Source organism: Carcharodon carcharias, chromosome 9 (genome assembly GCF_017639515.1).
Source record: "Carcharodon carcharias isolate sCarCar2 chromosome 9, sCarCar2.pri, whole genome shotgun sequence".
Taxonomy (NCBI): domain Eukaryota; kingdom Metazoa; phylum Chordata; class Chondrichthyes; order Lamniformes; family Lamnidae; genus Carcharodon; species Carcharodon carcharias.
In genome coordinates this window covers 10382543-10395218 of record NC_054475.1, presented here as the reverse complement: position 1 = coordinate 10395218, position 12676 = coordinate 10382543, and the positions used below count along the sequence as shown (strand labels likewise).

Genomic DNA, 12676 nt, shown 5'->3' with positions numbered 1-12676 from the left:
AGACCAAACCTGCCCCTTTTGGGTAAGTTGGCATGGGCATCTGTTGGGACAGATATGGTGGAGTGAATTCGGTGATTTAACTTTACCCAGCGTATTACGCCCACACCAGGGAGGAAATGGAATCTGCCGGCTTCACTCCAGCAGAAGCAAACACACAGAAATACATTTCCCTCAAAGATGAAGGAGGCAAGAGGACAACCAAGAATTTTAAAAGACCATTAAAATGGTTCAAAGGCTGAAACATCCCTTCTCTCTCTTTGGCCAATCTGCCCAAAGGTTCATTCTAGCCGCCGAGTTATGATCAGGGTCACCCACTCTTGCAGTTAATTTAATAATTCACAAGTTAGAAAATCACAGTCAGTCACGAATAAAGAGATTTCAGATCAGAGAAGTTCAGATGTCTATTTACCTCACCTTGTCCTTGTTGTGCAACGTTGTCACGAGGATTATGCTCAAGCAGAATGATTGACACAAGTTTTTACCCGCACACTGGAAATCTCTGTGTTTAAACCATTTTGGGGGCAACACCAGTGCAGGGATTGAAGCTGTTCAAGGAGGAGGCTCACCACCACCTTTTCAGGGCATCTAGGGATGGGCAATGATTTCCAATTCCCAACGATGCCTACAGTCCAAGAATGAGTTAAAAAAATACCACCCTGAACTGTACAAATAGCGATTTCCAAACGTGGGCTGTACTAGAGAGAGAATTTTGAGATTTACAATATTCATGTGACTACTGGTTGGTAAAGCTGGTTACCACTAGGGTAATAATGGCACTAAATTGGTGATGACACATAAAGGGAATGCTTCGGAAGTGTACTGGTGTAACACGAAAACGTTTTGAAACACAGCATCTTGTAGAGAATTGGTTCCAATATACAACACCCTGCCAGATGTTGCTCCATTTCTTTGTAACCTTTTTTTAAAATCAGCTGTGGATACTCATTTAAGGAAGAGAGTTAGCATTTGAAGAAACAACCAGCTTGTTTGCTCTGCGCCACTAACTCAGTGACGCTTTACGCTCAGCACAGTTAAAAATCTTAAAAGAACCAGGAAAGATTTGATACCATAAACATGGGTGCCTGTGACAGCCGGCTGGGCGGACTCAGTGATGGTGATAGTTGGGGGAGCGGCGCTGGTCGTTGCTGTGGTGGTGTTGGTGGTGATGGTGGTGGCAGGAATGGTTGGCACGGGCACAAATCTTGACACGACTAAGAGGAGGTAAAAAAAGAAAGACAACAGAAATGAACCACCCTAGCCTGGGTGGACGCAAAAAGACATTGAATCTTCGCAATGTTCTATCCCCTGTCCCTAGGATGCATTGATGGTCCTTAACAATCTTTTAAAAGACACGTGGAGGGCTTAACGGTGTTGCTGGGAGACTGTCCAGTTCAACGCTGTAATGTATTAGAGTGCTACTGAAAGGTGAGGTGGCAATAGGGAAGGAAAGTAAAGGATGGAAGAAGGACAAGAGCAAAGGAAAAATGAAAGGACCAAAGTTAACTTGCATTTATATAGCATTCTTTCACAATGTCTCAAAGTGCTTTACAGCCAATTAAGTACTATTTTATGAAACATAACCACTGTTGTAATATAGGAAATGCAGCAGCCAATTTGTGCACAGCAAGCTCCCACAAACAGCAGTGTGAAAATGATCAATCATTTACATTGGTACTTTTGGCCGAGGGATAAGTATCAGCCAGGACACCAGAGAGAAGTCCCTTGCACTTATTCAAAATAGTGACACAAAATCTTTTATCGTCCACCCAAGGGAGCACACGTTTTAATGCCTAATCCAAAAGACAGCACCTCTGACAGTGTGGGACTCCCTAAGTACTGCACTGAAATATCAGCCTAGACTTTGCACTCGAGTCTCTGGAGTGGGGCTTGAACCCATAAACCTTCAGACTCAAGATGAAGAATGACTGACACCAAGATAGGTTTGGAGAGAGAACAAAATCACTCCCAGGAAGTGGGAAGAGGTGCATTAATATTAAGCTAGGTTAGTGTAGGAGAGACATTGACAGAAATGGAAGCAGGGATTGAAACACCATCAACTCAGCATTGCCACTTAGATAACCAGGGTTACAGAACTTTCTGGGGGGACAGTAAGTGATGAAAAAGGGGTGGGGAGGGGTATTAATTGGAGACCATAGCTCTGAGTTTACCCCAGGGTTCTACCAGACTCCTGCTCTATGATCTTGCTTGGTTGAATTTGAAATACTGGCCCCTCCATTTTGGTGAGACATGTGCTGCAGTCAGATTGAAACGTTGTCTGCACCGGTTTTGGTGAGATCGGCTGTGTTAAAGGCTCCTTTGTTGGGCGGGGGGGGTGAGGGGGTGCGTGGTGGTGATTTTCTAAACAAAATGTGAAATACTTACAAAAGATGGAGATGGGACATTTGTGGCCAAAATCTGAGAATCATTCACCCAGGAATGGCACCTGGAAGTTGGGAGTTGCCAGCTCTGATTGGATGCATCCCCAGAGGTTTTATCATATGACTTCCCACCTTGAACCGCCCCCTGTGCTATTAGTACACGCTCCAGGTACGCTGCATTTCTCCAGCCAATTAGAAAGGGAAGAGCTTCTTTGTTGTGTGATTGGATTACTCTTGACTTCCAGTCAAACCAGCTTCTCTCCCGCTATCTCCAGTGCTTCTCTATCTGATAAGCAAAAGTAAAAGGAAATGCATATTTTTTTTTTAAATGTTCCTTTACAATTTTCTCCTTGGGGTTTGCGTGCAGCAGTGTCCTGGAGATTATAATACTCAGTGCCTGGAGACTCCAGGACAATCCTGGAGGGTTGGCAACTTGAGTTGGATGTTCTTGTGCAGAGATTCTGAGGTGGACAGAGTGAGGAACTAAACTAAACTGGCAAAACGAACCGTGGGTCATGCGGTAAGGTTAAATAAGGGGGAGACCTGGATAGCAAACGATGGAGCTGGATCACAGGGCGAGACCTCAATGAGTGTATGAGCCACTCTTACAATGTGTCCACTGGTCTTAACATCATGTTAGTGGCTCCGTTCGAACAATATGCCATCCGATCTGATTACCGACTGTTCAGAACCATCACTGCATCAACAAACTGCTCATAAGAGGGAGATCGGTAACCATAGATTGTAAAATCTTTTTAAAGGGACAACATCCTTTCTAAGATTCCACGCAGACTAAATTGCCTGCACGTGTTTGAATAACTTCAACCTTAATAGAAAAATAACTTTGTTCCGTGATAGTACAGTGGAGGAACAACAACTCACAAAGCAATGGTCAAGATTTCATAACCTCCTTTCTCCTTTTTGGAAAAAAATGGCAAAATAACCAACTCTACAACTTTTATAATTTCTTATCAATGTCTGCCTTTCAGGAGCTTTTACAAAGGATGTACTGTCCCTTTAACTGTCAATATTTATTTAAAGCCGCTTTGAACATGGTTCACGCCGTTGCAAACAGGAGTCTTTCAGTCATCAGTAATGTCGTGACTGAATTTACAAGTTCTAACATGCAGATGGAAGCCAGACATGAATGAGGGTAGATGTGGGGTGGGAGGAGCAGTGAGCGTACCAGTTGAAAACTTGCAAAGTTTTTAATGAAACACCAGGTGCCGGGTCATTCCTCTGACCAGTTCTGCCATGCTGCAGCTCTCAGCCAGTCTTTCCCTTGTATTTCACCAAGTTAGCCTTTTAAAACTGGACACAGTGCAACCAGCTCCTGCATTATTGCCAGGAGCCAGTGTGTATGTATGCATGCATGCTCACTCATTCACGTGCACACACACACACACACCTGGAATAAGGAAGCCAAGCATTTCGCAAGCCAGAACAAAATGCAGCTTCTGGTTTCTCAGACACAGGGAAAGTAAATCTATCCAGTTTTTGTTGTGGTCCCCACATCCTGTCCCTCTCCGTCTGGACTATTTTGTCAGGGTTGCTGTGACACTTTTTGCAACAGAAATAAATTATTAGGAGATTGCAATGATCCACTAGTTAAGATATCCAGGCCAACTTATCTCACAGATTGACAAGTCTCTAAACAAAGAGCTTTTGCTGATTTTACTAAAATGCAGTTTCATTGCAATTTGTCAGTACTTTTCCAGAAAAGCTGTTTGGTATAAGTACAATTGCAGCTTGTTACAACAGAACAACATCAGTGTGACTGGACAGTTAGTGCTGGGACACTCAGTCCTGTTACACAACAATGGGCTGGATTATACACTGAGCACAGGCTCCATTCACCCCTAGCGTAAACGTCAGCGACAAGCTTGTCTCCACTTGGCCTAGGGTGATGGCCCAAAAATTAGTATGAGGCAGGACTTCACTCCACCTCCAGTAGGAAGCCCCACCTCAGAGCTGTCAGCCAATTGGAGGCCAGCAGCTCTGGGCTCCCAGCAGTGCCAACAGAACCGGTGACCTCTACTGGTATTTGGGGGGGGGGTCAAGCCTGTTAGGTTGCACATTGGGCGCAGGCCTCTCCCCCCCCCACCACCCCCCCCACCCCCCCCCTCCATAAAATAGGAGTGGCAGTGGGATAAGGCCCTTAAATGACCATGAATTTCCCACTGAAGGAACCTCAATTGGCCCAGGAACGGTCAGCTTCCCCCGTCACCTGTAAAATTGTGGCGGGGTGAAGGTGGGCGGGCAGGCAGCAGACATGCTGTGGATGGAAGGTGCCCTAATTCACGGGTACACTTGCCTGCTTCCCCACCCACGAGTGGCCCACGAATACAGTCAGTGCCGGGACACTCGGTCCTGTTAGATGGCCATTCAGTCAGTGCCGGGACACTCGGTCCTGTTAGACAGACAGGCTGGAATTCTCCAGCGGGTTCCCTCGTGACTAAGCCGGAAAGCCATTGAAATCTCCATTCACATCGGCCGGACTGGAAGATCAATGGCCTTAGACAAATTCATCGTGGATTTATGAAAGGGAAATCATGTTTGACAAACCTACTGGAGTGTTTTGAGGATGTAACTAGTAGAATAGATAAGGGAGAACCAGTGGATGTGATGTATTTGGATTTTCAGAAGAAAATAAGAGGTTAGCGTGTAACATTAAAGTACATGGGATTGGGGATAATATATTGACATGGATTGAGAATTGGTTAGCAGAGTAGGAATAAATGGGTCTTTTTTGCAGTGGCAGGTGGTGACTATTGGGATACAGCAGGGATCAGTGCTTGAGCCCCAACTATTCACAATATATATCAATGATTTGGACGAAGGAACCAAACGTAATATTTCGATGTTTGCTGATGACATGAAACTTGGTGGGAATGTGAATATGAGGAGGGTGTAAGAGGCTTCAAGGCAATTTAGACAGGTTGAGTGAGTGGGTATATACATGGCAGATGTAGTATAACGTGGATAAGTGTGAAGTTATCCATTTCGGTAGGAAAAACAGAATAGCAGAGTATTATTTAAATGGTGATAAGATTGGGAAATGTTGATGTACAAAGGGACCTGGGTGTCCTTGTACACCAATCACTGAAAGCAAGCATCTAGGTGCAGCAAGCAGTTAAAAAGGCAAATGGTATGTTGGCCTTCATTGCGAGAGGACTTGAGTACAGGAACAAGGATCTCTTACTGCAGCTGGTGAAACCACACCTGAAGTATTGTGCACAATTTTGGTCTCCTTACCTAAGAAATGATACAGCTGCCATAGAGGGAGTGCAGTGAAAGTTCACCAGACTGATTCCTGGGATGGCAGGATTGTTGTATCAGGAGAGATTGGGCTGACTAGGCCTGTATTCACAAGAGTTTAGAAGAATGAGAGGAGGTCTCATCGAAACATATAAAATTCTGACAGGGCTGGACAGACTGGATGCAAGGATGATGTTTCCTCTGGCTGGGGGGGCAGGGTCTAGAACAAGGGGCCTCAGGACACAGGGTAGACCATTTAGGCCTGAGATGAAGAGAAACTTATTCTCTCAGAGGGTGGTGAACCTGTGGAATTCTCTACCATAGAGGCTGTGGAGACCAAGTCACTGAATATATTTAAGAAGGAAATAGATTGATGTCTGGACTCTAAAGGTGTCAAGGGGTATGGGGAGAGAGTGGGAGTACGGCGTTGAGATGGAGGATCAGCCATGATCATATTGAATGGCGGAGCAGGCTCGAAGGGCCAAATGGCCTGTTCCTGCTCCTATTTTCCATGTTTCTGTCACACCAGCGTGAGGGGCTAGAAAATTCCAGCCACAGAGGCAGTGCTGGGACACTTAGTCCTGGTACACACACACAGTACCAGCACAGAGAGGAGGCCAATGCTATGGAAGTTGAGGAATGTGGTGTTACTGTTGGATGTGTTCATGTGGCTCGGAAATGTCTGAATAGCTCTGCGATTATTGAGCCTACTTTTGGGAGTCTGAAACGTCTTGCACAATTCCTGGTATTCCCATGAGTTTCTGAGATGTTTAACCCACTCCTGATGTGTCTACAAAGGCTCTTAGAGATCTAGCCCACTCTTGATGTCTACACTGTCCAGCTTGAACTTGGTTTGCCCAAGTGGATGCTACTTATTCTAGCCTACTATTGGTTATTCCCGGGGTTCTCAGTTACCTAGTCCATTCTTGATTTGCCCCTAGGGTTCTAAATTGTCCATCTTGTTCCCAGTTTCTTAGTGGGGTTCTACACTGTTGAGCTTGCTCTTGGTGTGCCTATGGGATTCTAAGGTTCCCAGGTTGCTCTTGATGTGCCTGTAGGGTTTACAGTTGCCTCAGTCTTGATACTCCTGTGGAACTGCGAGTTCTATATCACAGTCCTCAGGAGAATGACGGATGTGTCCATCAGCTGTGAAGTAATTCCAAGGATATATTTTGTGAGCTATTTTCCAGCCTAATCCTGTCCTCTCCCCCCTAGTTGGTTAGCTGATAACGTGTGGCCCTCTGTGTGGCAACAACAGGTCTATGATCTTCACATCCATTCACCTGATTCCTGCCCTTGTGCAATGCCTAGCTGACACACATCTCTACTACCACAATGCCAAATAGTCATACAAGTTGTAGCTAGAATTTCCTGTCTTTCTCCATAATTATTGGCCTGTTAATGAAATCCCAGGAACACAAGTTTATTACTCGAAAGTTTCCAATGTTATACTTTTATTAACAGGCCATTAGGTATGGTATTCTTCCATTTTTCAATAAAAGGAGGTGGGCCCCCTTATTATCAACGTGCCCTCATCCAATTCTTGTTAATGAGGATGGTGTGATGGTGGAGCAGAGAGTGTGTAATGCCTTTAACTTCAGAACCAGTAAGCTAAAGGCTCTTTAGTTGTGATAACCACCTTAGAAATGTGGTTTTTTTATTTTAAAAAAAAAAGTATATTTTCCACAACTCATTGCCACAGGGTAAGGTAATAGTGTGGGCCAGGGGTTATGAGGTGGCATTCTCCCTTAGGGGAGATGATGGCATATTGGTAATGTCACTGGACTAGTAATGCAGAGATCCAGGCTAATGCTCTGGGAGCATGGGTTCAAATCCCACCATGGCAGCTGGTGGAATTCAAATTATATTATTAATAATAATGCACATAATCGGTATTATATAATATAAAGCTAGTCTCAGGAATGACAACCATCAATGGTTAAAAACCCGTCTGGTTCTTTAATGCCCTTTAGGGAAGGACATCTGCCGTCCTTACTTGGTCTGGCCTACATGACTCCAGGCCCACAGCAATCTGGTTGACTCTTACCTGCCTTCTGAAATGACCTAGCAAGCCACTCAAGCTCGAGGGCAATTAGGGATGGGCAACAAGCGCTGGCCTCGCCAGTGATGCCCACGTCCCATGAAAGAATAAAGAAAAAAATAGCTGTCCTGGAACCAGTCATGTTGTCCTCTTGCCAACTATTACACCTGGGTCGTGTTTTCCTATTTTATTTAATGAGGGTCTAAGAAACCAGATCATTTTGAGACCAGTTCTGCTTTTCATAACCAGTGCTGCATGTAGTTCTGATGTAGATGTGGCCTTGTATAGGCACCGGACCACATAACTGTACTCTGCACAAGGTTCCAATACCTAGCTTGAGGGATGAGTGTGTTGGTACAAGCAAACAGGAAAGGCAGCCCAGGGGTCCGGAGTATTTAACGGGAACTTGATCAGGCAAGATCCCAATTCAGAGGCTTGACTCGAAGCTAGCACATTTTGGAAAAATCAAGAATCTTGTTTGCTAACAGCTCAGCCTCAACACTGAAACTGCAAAAACTAAAGAAAGGGAAAACACCGAAAACTCCTGGTCAGGATGGAAGAAGCCCCTTGCCTCCATTTTATTTTCTCCCCAATTCATTAAATCTCTGTTGTTGTTTGGAGGCCTTCTCCTGTATTGGGAATACAGTAATTTAACCTGCACTGTGTACTGAAGAGGAATTCTAAGATGTCTCACTATGTAACTTTGAGCATTGCCAACTCTTCAAATGGGAGGGAATTAGGGAAACAATTAAAACATGTTTTATAAAAAGACTGAACTAGTGGGGACCACCTTTGGTGCTTGTGTTCAAATGTAATTCAGAATATCCAGGTAAAAGTCTCCTTTGTCCACTGGCTGCAGGGTTCCTACATGAAAAGGGCTTTGAGCAGTGCCAATCAACTCCAAATGGGCAAGGACCCAACAGTGCTGTAATTTCACACTCATTTGGTGATGTCACTCAGAGAGACCATAAGATGGCTGGTGCAGGAAATGTTACAGAAGTACATACATAATGGGCGGAATGGCCTCCTTCTGTGCTGTTTCGTTCTGTGATTATAGGTGCTCTTAAGGGTGTCCTTCTGAGGTAGGACCTTAGGAAGATTGTGGAGGCAGCGTAGAGAATTACCCTTGGATATGCTGTATTCGCTGGGGTTTAGAAGAATGAGAGGGTATCTCATTGAAATGTATAAAATTCTGACAGGGATGTATAGACTGGATGCAGGGATGATATTTCCTCTGGCTGGGGGCGGGGGGCCTAGAACAAGGGGTCACAGTCTCAAGTTACAGGGTAGGCCATTTAGGACTGAGATGAGGACAAACTTCTTCACTCAGAGGGTGGTGAACCTATGGAATTCTCTACCACAGAGGCTGTGGAGGCCAAGTCACTGAATATATTTAAGAAGGAAATAGATAGATTTGTAGACTCTAAAGGTGTCAAGCGGTATGGGGAGAGAGCGGGAGTACAGCATTGAGATAGAGGATCAGCCATGATCATACTGAATGGTGGAGCAGGCTCGAAGGGCCTGATGACCTATGTTTCTATGTTTAAATGTAAAATCCCTCTTTTAACATCTCTAACGTTCTTCACCTTGATCTATACAAACGCACATATGCACACAAAAATAAAGCGAAAATCACCCACATTTGATCATTCTGCCATTGCTGCAGACCCTTCTCCCCGGGAAATTTTGCAACCAGTGAAATTGTGAGACAACGGCGTCCCCAAAATACTCCAGGTCCCTGTGCTGCCAAGAAAGCTATCCAAAGAAGTGATGCTATTGGGAAGTCTATGAGCCAACGTTACTATATACCCATTCCTCTCAGAAGTGCATCAAAGCTGTGCCACCTGCAATCCACACGGAAACACCACAGGGCACTTGGTGTTTTGCTGTTGTTTTTTTTGATGGTTTTGTCAAAAAGACAGGGTAAATAGTAAAGCTAGGGCAGGTCGTGGGGATGTACATACAGAGCTTGTGCACACACAGCCAGTGTGGTCCAGTTATAATATATACTGTGCAGGCAGTTCGCTGGAATTTACTGTATGCTGTTGCTCAGTAATGCTGCTGTGCAAAAGATCTCAAATCCTCTCTCACAAAGGTGCTACAGCTGAGCTGCTGAGAAATCGACAAGATTCAGAAAGACGTACACTTACCAACAGAAAGAAAGCAGCAAACAGTATATATTATATAAAAAAAAATAGCAGATACTTGTGAGTTTAAGGCTGTAATCTAACCCCAGGGCTGGGATAACATTTACAAATTGAGCCCTAACCCCTGAATCCCACGCCCTCAGATTAGAGCCTTTGACTCTCTAGACGTTCTCCAGTATCTGTTTTTCTAGCAATGAACACAGTGCTATTTTGACGTTTAGGCAGTTCCCCCTTTCCTCCCACCCCACTCTCCCGTTACCTCCTTCTGTTTTTGCAATCTCAGAAGTAGGGGTGGCTTCAGATAGAGAGGCAAAGAGGAAGAAAAGGGAGCAAAACAAACAAGACTAAATATTAAAAAGACAACAGGTACATGGTCATAGACACAAAAGATGAAGACTTGTTAATAGTCTAACATTCATTAACTTTGTTGTAATGGACCCTGTGATGTGGTGCATACTCACCGTCTTATATAACATACACACTGACTGCTATTTTCCATAATCAATTGTAAATACATTTTCAGTGTTTGTTTCAGAGTGTTTAAGTCCTTCACTGTATATTTACACCACTGATTGTCAGCAGCAATACAAACAACAGACCCCAACTTGGTACAGGTATCTCAAACTTCACAGCATGTGTGATAAAAATAACCTGTGTACGTTATAATCTAATCGTGTTAGACAGAGGTTTTATCACAACTAAGTTTTGCTTTTATACTTTGCTTACCCAAAGAGCCTTGATTAGATTGAAGCCAATACCTCACTCCCAGGTATCCTTTATTCTACTTATGAATGATCTGAATCTCTTGATTAGATTCCAGCAGGTATCTTCCATTCTATACATAAATCATCTGAACTCCTTGATTCACTCCCAGTCTTCAAGTTATTCCCAGATATTGATTACATTCTCCAAATGACGGTTGGTGTTAAAAACACAAGGTCCAAACATTACTAATGCTTCCACCAGCTCTGAGGAAGCTAAAAGATATTTCTGATTTCCACAATCCAAGATTGGCATTTCCTGATTTCTTTTCAGTCCAGAGTGGTGTGGAACATTAGGGATCGAATGTCCTCGCCTCTCATGCTGCATTCCAGCAACTACTCGGTGAATGGCAAAAACCTGACATACTGAACTCTCTGAATGCTCTCGGAAAGGGGTGAAGCCTAACCAAGCCTCACAGCGTCAGGCATGTCAGGTGCGTTGGGGGGTCAGGTGCGTTGGGGGGGGGGGGGGGTGGGGGTTACTATCTACACTTCCCCAGCCAAGACTTGGAGGCCAATACAAGTGGCATACTGGCTCCCATAAGGTCACAAATGGCCCCACTTGGGAGAGGATAAGACCAGGAAAATGGATTAAATTGAGAATCGGGTCTCCCTGGAGAGTTGCCAGAAACTACAGGTCCTAGGATGAGTGCCCGCTGACCCCAAGCAGATGAAATGCCATCCCATTCACCCCCTCAAACTCCAATAAGGCCTGACCCTGGTAAAACCGCTTGGATTGGGAACCATCAATTTGCAGTCATTAAATTATTGCAATGAGCATCGTTGCAGTCACCTGCAATAGGTAAAGGTGTATTATTCCAGGGGTCAATTCTACTGAGTGAGGAGTGGGGCTCTACACCTACTGTGAATGAAGAGATAATCAAATTCAGTCCTGATCCTTTAGACTCTGCTAGAAAGTACCGAGGACACTACCGATCATGGCCATGATGCCTCTAAGGGGCAAATAATCTGCCAACACTCACTCTCTTAGCTGCCAATTGAAGAAAGACCTCTTTTGGAGGGATGTGGCACCACTCAAACCCTACACAAGCAACGGCCACTGTCTTTGGGAAAGGAAGGAATAAAACTAGGGAAAAAGTGTACATTAAAAGATTAGTGCCTTTGGCAAGAATTGACAAGAGAGGAATAAAAACAGAAAGTGCTGGAAATACTCATCAGGTCAGGCAGCATCTGTGGAGAGAGAAATAGGTCGATGACCCTTCATCAGAACACAACAGGTCACAAACGGTTAACTCTTTCTCTCTCAACAGACATTGAGAGACCCAAGTGTTTCCAGCATTTTCTGCTTTCATTTCAGATTTCCAGCATCCGCAGTATTCCGGCTTTTCACAAGAAAGAATTTGTGCATCAAAATTTCCAACACAACAGCGAGACCCTGAACACCCAGCAAGTGACCAGGGTCAGGGGATGGGGCCAAGTGAAATTGGTCTTTGGCACCTGTGCAGATGGATCAGGGATAGCCCCAGAGGAAGGGTATTGGGTAGGGGTGGTGGGGAGGCTTTGGGGCTTCCAGAAAGGAAAGATATGGAGCCCCCCATGGTCTTTTCTGTAAAGAGCCTTCTTTTGAATAATTAAGAAACATTTTGGCCAATTCCCAACCCAGGCTTGGTTCTGTTTCCATTCAGACCTCTGCACATCACCACCACCCCCCCAAAACCATCTGATTGAGCAGTACACCTGGTTTCTCCAGACCCATCTACTCTCACCGTATGGTGGGGGTCAGCTGAGGGCTGGAGCTTGGGAAATCCATTGCCATAATGAATAAGCGGAGGTTCCATTGGGAATTCTCCTGGAAAAACTGTGAACCAACGTATCTAGCAGGAGTTTAGAACGGCAGCACAATCAGTCCTTGGTCTTTTACCATTGCTCAGGTGTAAGGACAACCATCAACATGGTGAACGGCCCCGATGAGGCCACGGCTACTCTGGTGCCGGTGAGAGTTCTGGAAGAGGCACGCTTTAGCTTGAGACCCAAACATGCCAGGGCTCAGCCTTGACCTGGATTTTACCGATGGTCTTGCAAAGTGCCAAGCCACCACCTGTCCAAATAAGGTCATTGACACTGGAGGTC

General features: G+C 44.8%; 1 protein-coding gene across 11 annotated transcripts in view; it reads right to left on the bottom strand.

Annotated features, from left to right (window-relative positions):
• The window catches only part of nfasca (neurofascin homolog (chicken) a), a 179492-nt gene that overhangs the window by 26661 nt on the left and 140155 nt on the right, over positions 1 to 12676 (bottom strand). For 8 of the 11 annotated variants that reach the window (XM_041195122.1, XM_041195120.1, XM_041195124.1 and 5 more), the window contains one exon: positions 1068 to 1211. The exons of the other annotated variants lie outside the window; for them this stretch is intronic. In XM_041195122.1, coding sequence (XP_041051056.1) covers positions 1068 to 1211 — 144 coding nt within the window. The remainder of the gene's footprint in view (positions 1 to 1067; positions 1212 to 12676) is intronic. 11 annotated transcript variants of the gene reach the window in all.